At 45.8% G+C, this 20,989-nt stretch overlaps 1 protein-coding gene across 1 annotated transcript in view; it reads right to left on the bottom strand.

Moving 5' to 3' along the window:
- GNG4 (G protein subunit gamma 4) overlaps positions 1-20,989 on the bottom strand; it is a 297,215-nt gene that overhangs the window by 98,993 nt on the left and 177,233 nt on the right. Inside the window, exon 3 of the mRNA XM_075339744.1 lies at positions 19,597-19,705. Coding sequence (XP_075195859.1) covers positions 19,597-19,695 — 99 coding nt within the window. The 5' untranslated portion in view covers positions 19,696-19,705. The remainder of the gene's footprint in view (positions 1-19,596; positions 19,706-20,989) is intronic.

Below are 20,989 nucleotides of genomic sequence, written 5' to 3'. Positions count from 1 at the left end.
ATCCCTGTGTTTTAATATTGTGTAATATGAAAGTAATAAAATACACTTTATTACTTACATATTCCCTATGTAAATAGCATAGGGTCTAGTCCCCTGGGCATTGCATCGCCCCGTGGCGTTTGCATGCTTTCCGTGGTATCACGCCCCTGTGGGCGTGATACCATGGATTTATATGAGCGACGTTACTGTCAGCTCCTAGAAATCCCGCGTGTGAGCGCTTACCATTCCCGCAGAATCCTTATCCGGGTGTTTGTTTGTCGGCTTCAGACATGCACTGGCATCAACAGAGTCTTCTGTGCAGGATCTCTAGGAGCTGACGGTAACGTCGCTCATGTAAATCCATGGTATCACACCCACAGCGACGCTAAGGGGACTAGAGCCTATGCTATTTACATAGGGAATATGTAAGTAATAAAATATGACAGGTTCCCTTTAAGGAATAAAAATTAAAAGATTGAAATTGCAAAATGTTCAAAAATGTTGATATTTTCACAAATAAACGCAAAAAATATTGTCTGAAATTTACTACTAACATGAAGTACAATATGTCACGAAAAAATAATCTCAGAAACACTGGGATCCATTGAAGCGTTCCAGAATTACAACCTGTCAAACTGACACTGGTCAGAATTGAAAAAAAGTGACCCAGTCATGACAGTGAAACAGGCATGGGGTGAAGGGGTTAAAAATGTTTTTTTCTATAACCATATTGATGAGAAACATATCTTTTATTTTTCATCTGATAGAGCGGTATAATGGTGGGGCAGGTTGTTTTTATGGATACTATTTTGTTGTACATGCAACTGTTTGATTGAATTCTACTCCATTTTTTCCATTGCAGTAAGAAATGGCTTGAGAGTTCAGGTTGTCATGGACGCAGCAACATCAAATTATATTTTTTGGCTTTTGTATAAAACCTTTATTTTGGCAAATATTTTTTGTAATTGCTTCACTTATTTCTTTACATATTTATTTTTTTTACTGACTATTTCCCTTAGTCACACTATGGGACTTCAACTTTCAATAAGTTGATCTCTGGTCTAATACTGTTAGCAAGTTTACACCTGACACATGGCCTATTATACCATATTTATTTTTTGGCTAAATAAAGCCCCGAATTTGGCAGACACAGAGTCCATTGTCTGATATTGGGTTGCCATAGCAATCAGCGCATTGCCATGGACCGTATTTTTCCAAAAATAAGCCCTAGCAGGGATTTTCAGCATTTTTGGAGCAAGGCTTAAATATAAGCCCTCCCCCAAAAATAAGCCTAAGTCGCGGTTCAGTAATGAAGTGTCCGTGCAGCTAAAAAAGATAAAGATACTGCAGGACACTTCATTATAGACAGCGGGCACCCCGTAATCACTCACCCAATGCTGAGCGTCAGGACTTGCCGTGATCGCACCCGCGCACATATCCGATCTCACACACACATCAGCTCTCACCCGCACACATCAGCTCTCACCCGCACACATCAGCTCTCACCCGCACACATCAAATCACATAGCCGCACACATCCGATCTCACACACAAACATCCGATCTCACACACACACAATCAGATCGCACACACAAACATCCGACCTCTCACACACAAACATCGGATCAGACACACATTACATCACACACATACTCACCACATCCAGCGACACCAATTTCTTCTGGCCGGCAGAATCCTGAGAGGCTATGCAGTGCAGCGCAAGGACCTGGGCCAGACACGTGACTTGCTCCCATCATTCCCTGCGGCCAGAAGTATTCGGTAAGGCTGGATTGTGGGTCAGCGTGTGTGTCAGCGTTTGTGTCAGCTTGTGTGTGTCAGCGTGTGTGTGTCTGTTTGTGTGTGTGTGTGTCACCGTGTGTAAGCGTCCGGAGATCAGCTGTCTGTTAAGATGAACTCCCAGGGTGATTGTACTGAATGCAGCTCCTGTGCTTACCCAATCACTTTAAGGCTATATTCACACGTCCGTTCCGTTTTTGCGGTACGCAAAAAACTATCCTGTTTTTTCACGGATGCATCCGTGTGGCATCCGTGTGACAACCGCATCTATCCTGTTTCATTCCGTATATGGTCCGTGTGTCATCCATGTGACTTCCGTTTTTTTTGCACATCGCAAAAAAACGGAAGGAGACTTACATGCAGTCCAGAGTATCTGTCCAGATGCTGGTCCCCATGTAAGGTCTATGGGAAACAGAATCTGGCGCAAAGTGGTAGGAGCAAGCGCTACATACATACATACATCACTGGCACGGCTGTCACACTGCTCCCGCGGCAGCTCTTTGTTCTTCCCGAGCCGGATGCTCTTTAGGCTCATACATATTAACCCCTCCCCGTCTGTGATTGGTTACAGTCAGACATGCCCCCAAGCTGAGTGACAGCTGTCTGACTGCAACCAACCACAGCCGCCGGTGGGCGGATCCATATTGTACAGTACAATAAATAAATAACTAAATCATTAAAAAAAAACAGCGTACAGTCCCCCCCAATTTTGATACCAGCCAAGATAAAGCCTCACAGCTGCTGGCTGGTATTCTCAGGCCGGGGAGACCCATGTCATTGGGAGCCCCCCGCCAGCCTAAACATATATGAGACAGCAGCTGGCTGGAATTGCAGCATCCATTAGATGCGACAGTCTCGGGACTTTACCCGGCTCATCCCGAATGCCCTGGTGTGGTGGCAAACGGGGTAATATATGGGGTTGATAGCAGCTATGTAATGTCACCTGGCATCAAGCCCGGAGGTGTGATGTCACAGCGTCTATCAGATACCCAACATCATAACCCAGTCAGTCACGACAAACTTTTTTTTCTATTTGAAAAAAAACACTCCCCAACACATTCCCTCTTTCACCAATTTATTGGAAAGAAAACACAAATCCAGGTCCGGTGTAATCCAATAAGGGGGTCCCATGACGATCCATATCATACTCTGTCCCAATCAATGAAGAACAGAATGTTCCCCATTGGTTGGGAGAGCAATGCAGTGACCTGATCTAACATCATGAGGTCAGCCCAGGTCCCCGCAGGGCATGAAAAGCGCTGACTTCAGGAGGTTAGCTAGGTATATTACCTGCAGTGATGGAAGCCACTGCACTCCTAACGTCAGCCCTAGTCACTGAGTTCAATGACCGCCGCCTTCACAAGCCAAGTATCGCAAGCGGCGAACGTCACCACTAGTCACAGTCTCGGGCTGCATGCGTGAGGTGATGTAAGAACGCGTCTGGCATAGAAGTCAGTGACAAGCGCAGTAATGCTCATCATCCCCGCAGCTGCACGTACAATGCAGTGCGGGCAGCTGCTGACACACTGCAGTGCAAGCAGCCACAGGGCTGGCGTGGGAGCGGGACACAGACTGCAGGGCAGCGCTGTGGAGTCGGTAAGCCAAACCTTCGACTCCGACTCCTCAATTTCCCTTGCACCGACTCCGACTCCTACATATATTGCTTATAGTTAAGTGAAAAATGTATTGTAGTACATGAACATGTGTATGTGAACATCAGACATTTAATAATTTTTATGATACAATAATCAAGATATTTGGATAGAACATAAAATATATTTATTGGAATACAGCTTTAGAACAGAAAAAACTGTAATAAATTGTAAATATGTAATATACTATGTAATATACAGTAGATTACATATATATCTTGTGTATATATATATATATATATATATACACATATATTACATATTGTATTACATATTTACAGTTTATTAGTTTTTTGCGTTCTAAAGTTATATTCCAATAAATATATTTTAGCTTCTATCTAAATATCTTGATTATTGTATCATAAAAATGATTAAATGTCTGATGTTCACATTGTTCTACAATACATTTTTCACTTAAATATAAGCATTATACTAAATATTTTTATTTAGTATGTTTTTGTTGAAAACTGTTTTTTGCCACTTACATAGTGTTATATATAACACACTATAATAAACTATGTAATACACTATGTAAGTGGCGAAAAACAGTTTTCAACAAGAACATAGTAAATAACATTTGTGCAGTCTATGAATTTGTTGTAAGAAATAGAATTGCTTCTATCAGATACTCCTTCGCAGATGACTTCAAATCTGACCTAATAATTTTAAGGCTAGAGAACAACCTCTCTACACTAACTTGGGTTGGAGGCAAAGCCGTAACCACATGGGCAACATCTCTAATAATTTCCGGGTATAAAGGAATTGCCTCATGAACAGTCAGTTTTGATAAATGGTTGAATTTTTCTATTTCTTTGAGAGCAAGTGAAAAATTTTACTGAAATCTGGTCAATCTACTTGCTATAGGAGACGGAGTGAAATCTTCGTCCTTGCGGAAACGCTTTGCCTGCTCCATGTCATCCAAATACTTGTCAAAGTTAAACTCCTCATCTGATGAGGATGAAGATATGGCAGCAGTAGCACTGTCAGGCCCCAAGTCCTCTTGCGTCTGGCAGTCCTGTAGGCCGCTCATCCTAACTGCTACCTCACTCAAAGCTTCTTTTCCTTTAGTAAGTTTTTGATCATCAAGCAGTATACGATGACTTGGGTCCACATAAACAGCTGCCAGAAGAATTTTATTTTCCAATAGCTGTGTCTCTCTCCGTTTCATTGAAGCAGAAATGCCATCTGCAATTAAACCTCCTCTTTGGGACAGGCAAAATAGCAAGTTCTATCACTCCCTTATGAAAATGCCAGGAGTTAAATCCTCAGCTTGTACTTTTTTAGTCACAGTAAATGGGTGATTAAGCAATTCCTTCAATTCAGCCACCTGTGTCCATTGACCTTCATTTAATGTTACTTGAGGGTTCACCATACCCATAAGAAGCGATTTTAGTTAAAGCAATTGCTCAGTCATTAAATAAGTGCTGCCTCACCGAGTGGCTTGATCAATAATTTCCCCTTTCCCAGCACGTCTCTTCAAGATGGAATCAATTTTAGAGGTTCTGGCGGCAATAACCAACTTCCTCACTTTTCCAATTAGATTTCCAGCATGTCCGCCTAGTTTCACACATCCGGCTTTTCGCCGGTTTGGTGGATGCGGCGCACACCAGTACAGTACGATACAGTACAGTGGCAGCACCGCAACCGCCGGGTCACATGCTCCGGTCACATGACAGCATGTGACAGGCGTTTGTCGCGCTGCCACTGTACTATATACACTGTACTGGAGTGCGCCGCATCCGCCAAACCGGCGAAAAGACGGATGTGTGAAACCTTGCAGACTCTCTATTATTGCCAGCTGCAGTCTTTGCACAACACAGCGCATGTGATGAATATGAAAGTGTTTTTAAGCAGCTTCAACAAGATCATCTAATACTAAAGTATCATTTTGCTGTTCTTCTGTTGTAATATCTGTTTGTTCCTCAGTTACATGAACAGCACTGTGGCCTTCCATCTCACACATACTACATCCTAAATTTTCTTCTAGCTGTTGTTCATTACTCTCATTTATCAGTTTAATTGTACTTATGTTTGAAGCATTGTTCGTTACAATAGCAAGAACCTGTTCTTTTTTGCGTTCCTAATCTTGCAGAACTTTTTCCACTAAGGCCTGGAGAAACTGGCTGGTATGATGAGCTTTAGTATCTTTTACTGCCAGTATCTTGCTAACAATTTCTTTCTTGTTACAAACATATCGAACATTGATGGCAAAATAATTCAGTGAAATGTAGTGACTCTGGCATCCCAGCAAAGGCAATGGGTTTCAAGATAGGACATTCAGACACATCGCTTTGTCCTTCCTCACAAAGAATGAGCATGTCAGTTTGTGTGGCCTCTTTCTAATCTGCTTTTGCTATTGAAAACATTATTTATGAGCTCAAAAACCTTTCAGGTGATGCGTTTTTTTTTAAAAAGCTGATCTGCTTTCACAGCCGACAAACGTATCCTCAAAAAACGCTGCAAAAACTGTTATGATCCGGAACCATGGAAGACCACCACAAATCATTGGCAAAAAGGTGACAAGAGCATTGGCAACTAATCTGGCCGCCATCCCCTTACTAACCAACACAACTAGAAGTAGCCGAGGGGTGAACTAACATCCTGTGCACCGCGAACCCAGCCGGAGAACTAACTATCCTAAAGGTAGGAAAGATGAATAACTCTCTGCCTCAGAAAATAGACAAGAATAGCAAGCCCCCCACATTCAAAGACTGCGGTGATATAGGAAAAACACAATACACAGTGTGAGGTAGCGTGGTCGGCTGCGCAGCAGAAGACACGGGATCCAGGCACCAAGGGTCACAGCACACGGTTTAATATCCAAACAAAAGTCCACAACAGTACACATGTGCCTCTCCGGCAGAGAACTCAGGGAGTTGTGTTCACTCCCTCACACCCGGCACACCCGCCCTTGTTCCTGTTTCCTTTTAACCCTTCCTTCAGCCTGTAGGGAAACAGCATTAACCCTGGAGTGGAGTTACTTTCTATCATGGAGTGAGCACAACCGGGGCGAGACATACCGGCCGTCATAGATAACCCCGGTCACAGTCTCACATACCCCCCCCTCAGTTCAAGCGTGCGGGGTTGAACTCCCGCCATCAAACACGGGCCGCGGGACAAGGCATCGGCGTTGCCCTGCAACCCACCGGCCCGGTGTTCAACCGTAAACCGGAAGTTCTGCAGAGAAAGGAACCACCGGGTAACCCGGGCATTCCGTTCCTTGGCGGACCTCATCCAGACCAGTGGAGAGTGATCTGTCACCAAGCGAAACTGTCGTCCCAGCAGGTAATAGCGTAGGGACTCCAAGGCACACTTGATCGCCAGGCACTCCTCCACTACGCTGTAATTCCGCTCGGGAGGGGTGAGCTTCCTACTTAAGAAGGTGACGGGGTGTTCCTCCCCCTGAACCACCTGAGACAGCACTGCCCCCAGGCCGACCTCCGAGGCGTCAGTCTGTACTATGAACTCCTTCCGGAAATCAGGGTTTACAAGAACGGGCTGTCCGCACAGGACCCCCTTCAGGGCCCGGAAGGAGTCCTCGGCCTGCGGAGTCCAGCGCACCATGACGGACTTCTTGCCTTTGAGAAGGTCCGTCAAGGGGGCTGATAGTCCCGCAAAATCTTTTACAAACCTCCTGTAGTACCCCACGATACCCAGGAAGGCCCTAACCTGCTTCGTGGTCAGAGGTCTAGGTCACTTCTGGATCGCCTCAACCTTGTTAATTTGGGGCTTAATCACTCCTTGGCCTATCACGTAGCCCAAGTAGCGGGCTTCCGTGAGTCCCAACGCACATTTCTTGGGATTGGCTGTCAATCCGGCTGTTCGAAGCGCGTCTACCACCGCTTGTACCTGTTCCAAGTGGGTCTGCCACTCGGAGCTGTAAATAATGATGTCATCAAGGTACGCTGATGCATACGCCTGGTGGGGTTCCAGCACCAAGTCCATCAACCTCTGGAACGTGGCCGGAGCGCCATGTAACCCAAAAGGCAAGACAACATAGTGGAAGAGACCCTCCGGCGTAACAAAAGTGGTTTTCTCCTTGGCGGACTCCGTCAGTGGCACCTGCCAGTACCCATTGGTCACATCGAGCGTGGTAAAATATCGTGCCTGTCCCAGCCTATCAATCAGCTCATCCACCCGGGGCATGGGATAGAGATCGAACTTGGATATTTCGTTCAATCTCCTAAAGTCATTGCAGAACCTTAAGGAGCCATCGGGTTTTGGTATTAGGACAATGGGACTAGCCCATTCACTCCGGGATTTTTCGATGACCCCCAGGCGTAGCATTGTCTTCACTTCCTCTGATATGGCTTGTCTTCGAGCCTCCGGTACCCGGTATGGCTTCAGGCGTACCTTCGGTGAGGCTCGGTGACAATGTCGTGTCGTATCAGACTGGTCCTACCAGGCAGCTCGGAGAAGACATCGGGGTTCTGCTGAACCAGCCGTCTGGCCTCTCGCCTCTGTGTCTTGGTGAGGGCTTCTCCAATCCTTACTTCCGGTTCGTCCTCTCCGGAGGTCGCTGGAGCCGGATGTGAACGACCCGAAGAGGAGGGAGATGGGGAAAAAACAACCATCAGGCTTTCCCGTTCCTGCCAAGGTTTTAATAGGTTGACATGGTATATTTGTTCAGGTTTCCGCCTACCGGGCTGCAATACTTTATAGTTGACCACCCCGACTCTTTCCTTTATCTCGTAGGGGCCTTGCCACTGAGCCAGGAATTTACTCTCCGCCGTGGGGATTAAAACCAACACCCGATCCCCGGGTTTAAAGGTCCGCACGGTGGCTTGTCTATTGTAGCGGCCGCTTTGCGCGGCCTGAGCCTCCTGTAAATGCTCCTTCACAATTGGCATGACCGCGCTTATGCGGTTCTGCATTCCTAAAATGTGTTCAATCACACTTTTATGGGGGGTGGGCTCTTGCTCCCATGTTTCCTTTGCCAGGTCCAACAATCCCCGGGGATGTCGCCCGTATAACAATTCAAAAGGCGAAAACCCCGTGGATGCCTGTGGCACCTCTCGTATGGCAAACATCAAATAGGGAAGCATCATATCCCAGTCTTTCCCGTCTTTTGAAATCACCCTTTTGAGCATGGTTTTCAGGGTTTTATTGAAACGCTCGACTAAACCGTCCGTTTGAGGATGATACACAGACGTACGCAACTGCTTGATCTGGAGTAGCCGGCATAGCTCTTTGGTCACTTTAGACATGAATGGGGTCCCCTGATCCGTAAGGATCTCCTTGGGCAACCCCACCCGGCAGAACACAGCAAACAACTCCCGAGCTATAAGCTTCGCCGCAGTATGTCTGAGAGGTATCGCCTCTGGATACCGGGTGGCATAGTCAACGATCACTAGGATGTGTTGGTGCCCTCGAGCAGACTTTACGAAGGGCCCCACCAGATCCATCCCTATCCGTTCAAAAGGGACTTCTATAATGGGTAACAGTACCAACGGACTGCGAAAGTGGGTCAGGGGTGCGGTAAGCTGACACTCCGGGCAGGTTTCGCAGAACCGTTTTACCTCCCCAAAGACCCCGGGCCAATAGAACCTTTGCAATATTCGCTCCTGCGTTTTCTTGACCCCTAGGTGGCCACTCATCAGGTGTTTATGAGCCAAGTCGAGGACCCGCCGGCGATACGGCTGGGGCACCACCAACTGCTCTACCCCCACGCCCCGTATTTCATCTACCCGGTAGAGCAAATCCTGCTTAAGAGCGAAATGGGGGTACCTTACCTGGGCACCGGGCAGCTGTGCCACCCAGTCAACTACTGTCACCCGACACCGGGCATGTATTAATGTAGGGTCCTGGAGTTGGGCTGTCCCAAACGTATCCAGGGACGCCTCCAACTGCGGGATGGGCTCGACCGTCTCAGCCTCTCCTGCCAATACCTCTAGGGGCGACCTATCGGGTTCACATTCTGTCCCTATCATGGGGACCCCTACGGCAGGCGTCCCGGATTCAGGATTGTAGGGCTCAGGTCCCGGACTGACCAATATCTGAGGGGACCTAGGGGTTCCCTTCCATAAAGTCCAAAAATAGGGTAGATCCCTTCCTAGGATCACGTCATAGGGAAGAGTGTTAATAAGTCCCACCTCATGTTGCACCTGACCGCAAGGTGCTGTGATGGTGACAATCCCCGTGGGATAGTCTCGGCGGTCCCCATGTATGCAAACCACCCACACGGTACGTCCTGTGGCCTTTACTTTAGCCCTCAAGGTTGATCGCACAAGGGTCACTAAGCTTCCGGAATCCAACAAGCCTGTAACCGGACATCCATTCACCTGTATTTGGCACAAGTGGGGCTCAGTCTCTGGGGAGACCAGGTCAGCGGTACACACCACCTGAGCATACATTGAACCCCGCCGGGTAACCCCACAATCCATGGGCTCCGTGGTGAGTGGACACTGGGCTTCCATATGTCCCACCCGCTGGCACCGCCAACATCTAATAGGGAAGGAAACCCCCTTGACGAGTTGTCGTTTAGGGTACAGAACCTTCCGGACCTCAGGGACGGCGGGCGCGGCCTCAGACGGGACGGTAGCGGACTCCTGCACCGGTGTCAGCGGTGAGTCCTTGGCCCTAGGCTTGGAGGGGCCGGACCGAAGGGCGGTACGCAAAGTCTCAGTGTCCCGTATCAAGTCCTGTGTAGCCACATGCCGCTCTACCAGGGACACTAATTGGTCCAGGGTACTCGGGTCGCCCTGTCCTACCCACCGTTGAATGGTGACGGGTAAAGTGCACACAAAATGATCAACTACTACCCTTTCCACCATTTGCGCCGGGCTCAGAGTGTCAGGCTGCAACCACTTTTTTACGAGATGCAACAAGTCATAGGCCTGGGAGCGTACGGGTTTGGCTTCCTCATAGAACCACTGATTTACCCGCTGAGCCCGTACATAGGTATTCACCCCCAACCGAGCCAGTATTTCGGCTTTCAAAGTCGCATATTCTATGGCGTTCTCGGTACAGAGGTACAGGTACGCTTTTTGGGGCTCCCCCGTCAGATAGGGCGACAATACCTCAGCCCACTGGGGGGTCGGCAGCTTTTCCCGCTCGGCCACCCGCTCAAACACCGCCAGGAACGCTTCCACATCATCCCCCGGAGTCATCTTTTGCAACGCTTGTCTCACCGCTTTCCGGACGCTGCCGTCGTCACCCGGTCCCGGGGTTGTTGCTGCCGGTCCGGCACGGATCGACTTGGCCAGGAGAACCATCTGTTCTTGGTGCCTTTGTTCCTGCAATTTCAAAGATTGCTGCTGATGATCCAACGACCGGAGCAGGTGTGCATTGATCTGTTGCTGCTGCTTTAGTATTTCCTCCATGGCGTCGCCGGGTTTGGGCTGTAGTATAGCCGCTTGAATCCAGGACATGTGCTACCGGGTCACCAGAAATGGAAGCTACACCTCACCGGGCTGGCATGCCCGCCGATTCTCCACCATATGTGAGGTAGCGTGGTCGGCTGCGCAGCAGAAGACACGGGATCCAGGCACCAAGGGTCACAGCACACGGTTTAATATCCAAACAAAAGTCCACAACAGTACACATGTGCCTCTCCGGCAGAGAACTCAGGGAGTTGTGTTCACTCCCTCACACCCGGAACACCCGCCCTTGTTCCTGTTTCCTTTTAACCCTTCCTTCAGCCTGTAGGGAAACAGCATTAACCCTGGAGTGGAGTTACTTTCTATCATGGAGTGAGCACAACCGGGGCGAGACATACCGGCCGTCATAGATAACCCCGGTCACAGTATCACAACAGGTAGATGACAGGATTAGCAAAAGGTGAGGCCCCCGCTGACTACAATAGGAAAGGACAGGAAAGGGACTGATGGTTGCCAGAGAAAAACCCTGCAAAATACCAACTTCCTGATAGTACAAAAAGGCCCTCAGATCGCTCGATCTGAACTCCGTCCTATACCAGGTGCCCTTGTCATACCAATGAACAGAAAACAAGAATTATAACAAATTCAACAAGCCACAAACACATGGACCCAAAGGAGCTATACTCCACACAGAACTGCAGGGAGTTCCTCAACAATCCACTGAGGGGGAAAATCCCTGGAAGGAAATAAACTGAAACCAACCACAACAAATGACAAACCCAGATAAGCAAAGAACCAGACAATAAATAAAGAGCAAGCACTTATCTGGAATAGATGTGGTGTAGAGCAGGATTAAGCAGGCTAGAGATACAAAGAACAACTGACATCCAGCAACAGCCTGCAATCAGACCAGGACTTAAATAAGCAGAGAGTTAGCAAAGGAAACACCCACTGCACAACACACCTGGTCTCTGTCCAAACCTTTCCTGGCCACCAGAGGGAGTCTCCCAGCAGCCAAGACATACAGTTAGGTCCAGAAATATTTGGACAGTGACACAAGTTTTGTTATTTTAGCTGTTTGCAAAAACATGTTCAGAAATACAATTATATATATAATATGGGCTGAAAGTGCACACTCCCAGCTGCAATATGAGAGTTTTCACATCCAAATCGGAGAAAGGGTTTAGGAATCATAGCTCTGTAATGCATAGCCTCCTCTTTTTAAAGGGACCAAAAGTAATTGGACAAGGGACTCTAAGGGCTGCAATTAACTCTGAAGGCGTCTCCCTCGTTAACCTGTAATCAATGAAGTAGTTAAAAGGTCTGGGGTTGATTACAGGTGTGTGGTTTTGCATTTGGAAGCTGTTGCTGTGACCAGACAACATGCGTTCTAAGGAACTCTCAATTGAGGTGAAGCAGAACATCCTGAGGCTGAAAAAAAAGAAAAAATCCATCAGAGAGATAGCAGACATGCTTGGAGTAGCAAAATCAACAGTCGGGTACATTCTGAGAAAAAAGAAATTGACTGGTGAGCTTGGGAACTCAAAAAGGCCTGGGCGTCCACGGATGACAACAGTGGTGGATGATCGCCGCATACTTTCTTTGGTGAAGAAGAACCCGTTCACAACATCAACTGAAGTCCAGAACACACTCAGTGAAGTAGGTGTATCTGTCTCAAGTCAACAGTAAAGAGAAGACTCCATGAAAGTAAATACAAAGGGTTCACATCTAGATGCAAACCATTCATCAATTCCAAAAATAGACAGGCCAGAGTTAAATTTGCTGAAAAACACCTCATGAAGCCAGCTCAGTTCTGGAAAAGTATTCTATGGACAGATGAGACAAAGATCAACCTGTACCAGAATGATGGGAAGAAAAAAGTTTGGAGAAGAAAGGGAACGGCACATGATCCAAGGCACACCGCATCCTCTGTAAAACATGGTGAAGGCAACGTGATGGCATGGGCATGCATGGCTTTCAATGGCACTGGGTCACTTGTGTTTATTGATGACATAACAGCAGACAAGAGTAGCCGGATGAATTCTGAAGTGTACCGGGATATACTTTCAGCCCAGATTCAGCCAAATGCCGCAAAGTTGATCGGACGGCGCTTCATAGTACAGATGGACAATGACCCCAAGCATACAGCCAAAGCTACCCAGGAGTTCATGAGTGCAAAAAAGTGGAACATTCTGCAATGGCCAAGTCAATCACCAGTTCTTAACCCAATTGAGCATGCATTTCACTTGCTCAAATCCAGACTTAAGACGGAAAGACCCACAAACAAGCAAAGCCTGAAGGCTGCGGCTGTAAAGGCCTGGCAAAGCATTAAGAAGGAGGAAACCCAGCGTTTGGTGATGTCCATGGGTTCCAGACTTAAGGCAGTGATTGCCTCCAAAGGATTCGCAACAAAATATTGAAAATAAAAATATTTTGTTTGGGTTTGGTTTATTTGTCCAATTACTTTTGACCTCCTAAAATGTGGAGTGTTTGTAAAGAAATGTGTACAATTCCTACAATTTCTATCAGATATTTTTGTTCAAACCTTCAAATTAAACGTTACAATCTGCACTTGAATTCTGTTGTAGAGGTTTCATTTCAAATCCAATGTGGTGGCATGCAGAGCCTAACTCGCAAAAATTGTGTCACTGTCCAAATATTTCTGGACCTAACTGTAACTAACATTCACAACAGTACCCCCCATTGAGGAGGGGTCCCCGAACCCTCACCCACGCCATCGGGTCGCTCGGGATGAGCATGATGGAAGGCGCGAACCAACCTGTCCGCATGAATGTCAGAAGCCACAACCCAAGAGTTATCCTCCTGCCCATAACCCTTCCATTTCACAAGGTACTGAAGCTGACGCCTACTGCGACGGGAATCCAGAATTTTTTCAACCTCATACTCCAGATCCCCTTGTACCAAAACAGGGTCAGGAGGCGCTGCTGCAGGAACTGTTGGCTACACATGTTTCTTCAATAAGGACTTATGGAAGACATTGTGAATCTTAAATGACGCAGGGAGAGTCAAACGGAAAGATACAGGATTAATAATTTCCGAAATCTTATAAGGTCCAATAAATCTGGTCTTAAATTTAGGAGACGGAACTCTCATGGGAATATTTTTAGAGGACAACAACACCATGTCCCCTACTTTAAACCGGGGACCAACAATCCGACGCCGGTTGGCAAACTTTTGGGCAGTTTCTTGGGACTGAAACAATTTATCCACTACCTACCCCCAAATCTGCTGCATTCTGTTGACCATCGAATCCACCCCCAGACAGTCAGACGCCTCAAGCTGCCCTGAGAGGAACCTAGGGTGATACCCAAAATTGCAGAAAAAGGGGGACACCAACGTGGTAGAGCTAGCTCTATTGTTAAGGGCAAATTCAGCCAAAGGCAAAAACGAAACCCAGTCATCCTGATCCGCAGAAACAAAACACCATAAATAGGTCTCCAGGGTCTGGTTAGCCCTTTCAGTCTGACCGTTGGTCTGAGGATGAAACGCCGAGGAGAAAGACAGCTGAACACCCAATTTGGAGCAAAAAATCCTCCAAAACCTGGATACAAACTGCACCCCTCTGTCAGAAACAATGTTTTCGGGAATACCATGCAAACGGACAACATGTTGGAAAAACAGAGGCACCAACTCTGATGAAGATGGCAACTTAGATAGGGGAACCAAGTGGACCATCTTGGAGAATCTGTCACAGATCACCCAAATCACAGTCATTTTCTGAGAGACGGGAAGCTCTGAAATAAAATCCATAGAGATGTGCGTCCAAGGTTTCTTAGGTACAGGCAAAGGCAATAATAGCCCACTAGAACATGAACAACAGGGCTTGGACCTAGAACAAACTCCACACGACTTCACAAAATGACAGACATCTCGGGACAGGGAAGGCCACCAAAAAGAGCGTCTCACCAGATCCCGAGTACCAAAAATGCCAGGATGACCCGCCAAAACAGAGCAATGAACCTCAGAGACAACTCGGTCTCTCCATTGGTCTGGGACAAACAGTTTCCCTGTAGGACATCTCTCAGGTTTATCCCCCTGAAATTCCGCCAGTGCTAACCGCAGATCAGGCGAAATAGCCGAGAAAACTACACCATCATTCAGGAAAGTAGACGGTTCGACAACCTCCAAAGAGTCAGCGCAGAAACTCCTGGAGAGGGGATCGGCCTTAACATTCTTGGTGCCCGGCAAAAAAGAGACCACAAAATTAAACCGGGTAAAAAACAAAGCCCACCTGGCCTGCCGAGGATTCAACCTCTTGGCCGATTCCAGATAGATGAGATTCTTGTGGTCCGTAAGCACCACAACTTGATGCCTAGCCCCCTCCAACCAATGCCTCCACTCTTCAAATGCCCACTTCATAGCCAATAATTCCCGGTTCCCCACATCATAATTCCGTTCAGAAGGAGCAAACTTCCGAGAGAAAAAGGCACAGGGTTTAAGTTTACCTGAAGTAGCATCTCGTTGAGACAGAACAGCACCTGCTCCGATCTCTGAGGCATCGATCTCAACTTGAAATGGGCGAGACACATCAGGTTGCTGCAGAACTGGGGCAGAAGTGAATCGCCTTTTAAGCTCCTGGAAGGCCACAATAGCCTCAGGGGTCCAATGCTCAGCATCAGCTCCCTTCTTTGTCAAATCTGTCAGAGGTTTAACAATGGCAGAAAAATTGGCTATAAATTTACGGTAAAAATTAGCAAACCCCAAAAACCGCTGCAGGGATTTTAGACAAGTCGGTTGCACCCAGTCGTAAATAGCCTGAACCTTAACCGGGTCCATTTCAATAGCGGAGGGAGACAGGATGAAGCCCAAAAAGGAAATCCTTTTCACCCCAAAGAGGCACTTTGACCCCTTAACGTACAGTGCATTATCCTTAAGTATCTGAAAAATATCCCGTACTTGCCCCACATGAGAGTCCCAATCATCAGAAAAAATCAAGATGTCATCCAAATACACAATCAAAAATTTACCAATAAGGTCCCGAAAAATATCATTCATGAAGGCCTGGAAGACGGAGGGTGCATTAGTGAGCCCAAAAGGCATCACTAGGTACTCAAAATGCCCATCAGGAGTATTAAAAGCCGTCTTCCATTCATCACCCTCCTTAATACGGATGAGATTATACGCACCCTTGAGATCCAGTTTCGTAAACCATTTGGCACTCTGCACTCTAGAGAACAGATCAGACATCAGAGGCAAAGGGTACTGATATTTGACCGTAATTTTATTAAGAAGACGGTAATCAATACAAGGCCTCAACGAACCATCTTTCTTAGCAACAAAGAAGAAGCCAGCACCCAAAGGAGAAGATGAGGGCCGAATGTGCCCCTTCTCCAATGATTCTCCGATGTATGACCGCATGGCATAATGTTCGGGCACAGACAAGTTGAAAATCCGCCCCTTGGGAAATTTACAACCGGGCACCAACTCAATGGCACAGTCATAGTCCCGGTGTGGGGGCAGAGAATCAGATTCCTGGTCATTAAATACATCACGGAAATCAGACAAGAAAGCCGGAACATCAACTGCCTGAGCAGACGTGGACGACACGGAAAGGTCCTGATGCAAACCTTGACAACCCCAACTAGCTACCGACAAGGATCTCCAGTCAAGAACCGGATTATGGGTCTGCAACCACGGAAATCCCAGTACCAAGGTATCCTGTAGATTATGCAATACTAAAAATGTACAAGTTTCCTGATGCGCTGGTGCAACTCTCATAGGCACCTGGGTCCAAAATTGGGGTTTATGTTCTGCCAAAGGGGTAGCATCAATGCCCCTTAAAGGAATCAGAGTTTGCAAAGGAACCATGGGAAAACCGCAATCCCTAGCAAACCCAAAATCCATCAAATTGAGCGCTGCCCTTGAGTCCACAAAGGCAAATGCAGAAAAGGAAGACAATGAGCAAATCAATGTGACAGACAAAAGAAACTTTGGTTGCAAAGAACCCACAGTAACAGAAGTAGCCAATCTCCTTTCACGTTTAGGGCAGACAGAGATGTTATGAGAAGCGTCTCCACAATAGAAGCACAGTCTATTCTTCCGTCTGAACCCCTGCCGACTAGCATTAGATAGGACCCTATCACACTCCATAGGCCCCAAAGGCTGATCCACAGGCACAAAACCAGCAGGTATCTTCCTGCGCTCACGTAAACACCTATCAATCTGAATGGCCAAGGTCATAGAGGCATCAAGACCAGAAGGGACGGGAAATCCTACCATTACATGCTTCACAGCATCCGCAATACCCTTGCGAAAAAGAGCCGCAAGCGCATCATCATTCCATTTGGTAAGGACCGCCCACTTACGAAATTTCTGACAAAACGTTTCTGCAGAATCCAAACCCTGAGTTAAGGACAACAAGACCTTTTCTGCTTGGTCCACAATATTGGGTTCATCATATAATAATCCCAAGGCCTGAAAAAAGGAGTCCACATCATTGAGAATCGGATCATCAGACGCTAAAGAGAAGGCCCAGTCCTGAGGGTCACCACACAGCAAGGAGATGACAATCTTAACCTGCTCTACGGGATTCCCTGAGGTCTTAGGGCGCAGGTCAAAAAATAATTTACAATTATTTTTGAAGCTCAAAAATCTCGACCTATCTCCCGAAAAAAATTCAGGAACAGGAATCTTAGGCTCTGCAAGGGGAGTCTGTGCAAGATAAGACTCTATATGACGAACCTTAGCATCAAGATGAGCAACACGCTCACCTAATTCATCCATGCTAGACTAAAGAAATCTTCCACAGAACCCAAAGAAGAAGAGGAAAAATACCAAAAAAAAAAAAAAGTTCTCAGCAATTTTTTTTTTTTTTCTTTTCTTCCTTCTTAAGAGTGCCCTTTAAATTTGGTAGGCCGGATGTACTGTTATGATCCGGAACCATGGAAGACCACCACAAATCATTGGCAAAAAGGTGACAAGAGCATTGGCAACTAATCTGGCCGCCATCCCCTTACTAACCAACATAACTAGAAGTAGCCGAGGGGTGAACCAACATCCTGTGCACCGCAAACCCAGCCGGAGAACTAACTATCCTAAAGGTAGGAAAGATGAATAACTCTCTGCCTCAGAAAATAGACAAGAATAGCAAGCCCCCCACATTCAAAGACTGCGGTGATATAGGAAAAACACAATACACAGGTAGATGACAGGATTAGCAAAAGGTGAGGCCCCCGCTGACTAAAATAGGAAAGGACAGGAAAGGGACTGATGGTTGCCAGAGAAAAACCCTGCAAAATACCAACTTCCTGATAGTACAAAAAGGCCCTCAGATCGCTCGATCTGAACTCCGTCCTATACCAGGTGCCCTTGTCATACCAATGAACAGAAAACAAGAATTATAACAAATTCAACAAGCCACAAACACATGGACCCAAAGGAGCTATACTCCACACAGAACTGCAGGGAGTTCCTCAACAATCCACTGAGGGGGAAAATCCCTGGAAGGAAATAAACTGAAACCAACCACAACAAATGACAAACCCAGATAAGCAAAGAACCAGACAATAAATAAAGAGCAAGCACTTATCTGGAATAGATGTGGTGTAGAGCAGGATTAAGCAGGCTAGAGATACAAAGAACAACTGACATCCAGCAACAGCCTGCAATCAGACCAGGACTTAAATAAGCAGAGAGTTAGCAAAGGAAACACCCACTGTACAACACACCTGGTCTGTGTCCAAACCTTTCCTGGCCACCAGAGGGAGTCTCCCAGCAGCCAAGACATAACTAACATTCACAACAAAAAACGCTGTGTGTGAATGTGGCCTTAGATCAGGAATAGAACAGCCATTTATAGGACATTTCATAACTTTCCCAAATTCCTATGAAAAAATATTCAGCACATTCTGCATTGAACTACTGTCCCCAATTTATTATATATTTTAGGAGTCGGAGTCGGTGCATTTTATACCGACTCCAACTCCACCAAAATGAGCTTCGACTCCGACTCCACGTCTTCGACTCCGACTCCACAGCCCTGCTGCAGGGGCACCCAACGGAAGTCACATGGAAGTGCTTCCATGTGGCTTCTGGGATTTTGCAGACACATTGACTTGTATTGAGTCCATTATTACAGAACAAAATAGGACATGTTCCATAATAACGGAATTGACATACGGCATCCGATCTGTTTTTTTGTAGGATCGGATGCACACGGAAGTGTTTTCGTGTGCCATCCGATCCTACACAAAAGACATTGAAAAGATGGTTCTGTCAGTAGGTCCGCAAAAAAACAGAAACTGACTAGGACAAATGGAAGGTTGTCTGAATGAGACCTTAAGTATATGTTACCTTGTGGAAATTCCTTCCTGATTATGATGTACCAAGAGGTTAATCTGTTTAAAGGGAATCTGTCAGCAGGTTTTTGCTATCTCATCAAAGAGCAGCATAACGACACAGTGAAAGATTTTATTTTTTGTATGTAGCAGAGCTCAGAGCCCACATCAGTCTTTCAGTGTACATTTCTATAGACAGAAGCTGCTAATCACAAAGGGGGGCGGAGTCGGACTGCAGCTGACATGCTGCTCAGACCCACTAATGATGAAGCTAAGAGGCTTAACACTAGAACTACTGGACTCGTGACACCTATATAGAAATACATGGTGCAAAGTAGTCAAAATGACTACCTCAGTAGTTCTAGTGTTAAACTAACATTGCAGGTAGACAAAAATATATTTTGTGATAAGAGAAGGCTGGCTGTAAACTTCATGCTAAGTCTTACAGCATGCTGACTTCATATTGCATAGCAAAAATATCCTGACAGAGTCCTTTTAATCATTTCAATGTTTAATAAACACAATTGATTTTTTTAGTCTGCTAAAAAATACCTTTATTCTGTCCATACATGCTTCCATTTTGAGTTGTTCAACCGCTTTCCGTGCTTGAGAGATACTAGTTGTGTTGTTATTAGAAAGTATTTCCTTCATGGTTTTGATCCTGGTCATAAAAGAGAAAGAAAAAAGTTCAAGCATTGATAGTAAGGCTATGTGCGCACTTTGCGTCGAGGTAGTTGCAGTTCTAAACGCATCCTCTGGCAGAAATTGCTTTTGCCAAAGTTGCTTTTGACCATCAAAACGCTATAAATAAGTGTGCGTATTTACCACGTTTTTAGCGCTTTTTACATGCTTTTTCACTGCATAATGACAGATGCGTTTTGAACATAAAGACACTGCTAAATAAAGTTTAAACAGTCAAACACTATGAAAAAAACGGAAAAAATTATAACAAATATATTTAAAATCATGCACAAAGTAGATAATTTAATTGAAATTATAGCTATTTTAATATATTTATGCATAAAATAAAGTTAAATCATGGATTTTCATTAATTTAATTGTCGGACTATGTGTGTGTGTAAAGGGACATATCATATCATTATTTTAATTGCCTAAACGCATGCTTTTATTTTGTCTAAAACGCATGTTTTCTGCATCAAAAAAGCATGTAAAACGCTGGTATTTTGATTTTGCTTGCGTTTTGACTTTTCTCATTGAGTTCAATGTTATCAAAACGCAGCCCAAATGGCAAAAACAATTGACATGTTGCTTCTTTGAACGCTGAGTTTTTGCCCAAATTTATGCAAATTAAACGCAGCGTTTAGAAGAGCAAAGTGTGCACAAGAAAGCACAATGTCCCATTGACTTTGCTTGAAAAGCAAAACGCAAGCATTTTGGCATGAAAACGCTGCAGTTCAAAATGCAGCTGAAACGTAGGTAAAAACGCAAAGTGCGCACATAGCCTAAGAGTGTCAGACATAAGTCACAAAACTGCCTGACTACTGTGCCACTAAGTTTGATCATCCTGTCAGCATGTAACATGCTGTTAAAAAAATTACAATCATCTTGAATGTAGCCACTCAGCGGCCATTTGATCACCACATTCGGCCAGTATAAATGTTAAGGTATATGTAGACTTTTTTTTTCTTTTTTTTAAGCAGATTCTGCCTAAAATTTGTCTGAAAAAACCCTCCAAAATGAATGAACAAAGTACGACACAGTACAAGCAAAATGACTGGTTCTGTCTAGTAATGAGCGAACCCGTGGATATTCGGGTCCACCAAACCAACACAGAAAAAAAAAATCGGGATCAGCAAGCGAATTTGAAGCGGCCTTACAGAGCCTGTATTCCCAGGTCACCTACAGTCAAGATTGCCAGTTTAACCACAGAGTGTAAATTTCAAATCTAGGCTTCAACAGAGCCTTTTTAAACAGTTGTCCAACA

Source organism: Anomaloglossus baeobatrachus, chromosome 3 (assembly GCF_048569485.1).
Source record: "Anomaloglossus baeobatrachus isolate aAnoBae1 chromosome 3, aAnoBae1.hap1, whole genome shotgun sequence".
In the NCBI taxonomy this organism is placed as follows: Eukaryota; Metazoa; Chordata; class Amphibia; order Anura; family Aromobatidae; genus Anomaloglossus; species Anomaloglossus baeobatrachus.
The sequence above is the reverse complement of the archived record's forward strand: the minus strand, read 5'-3'. Positions and strand labels throughout refer to the sequence as shown.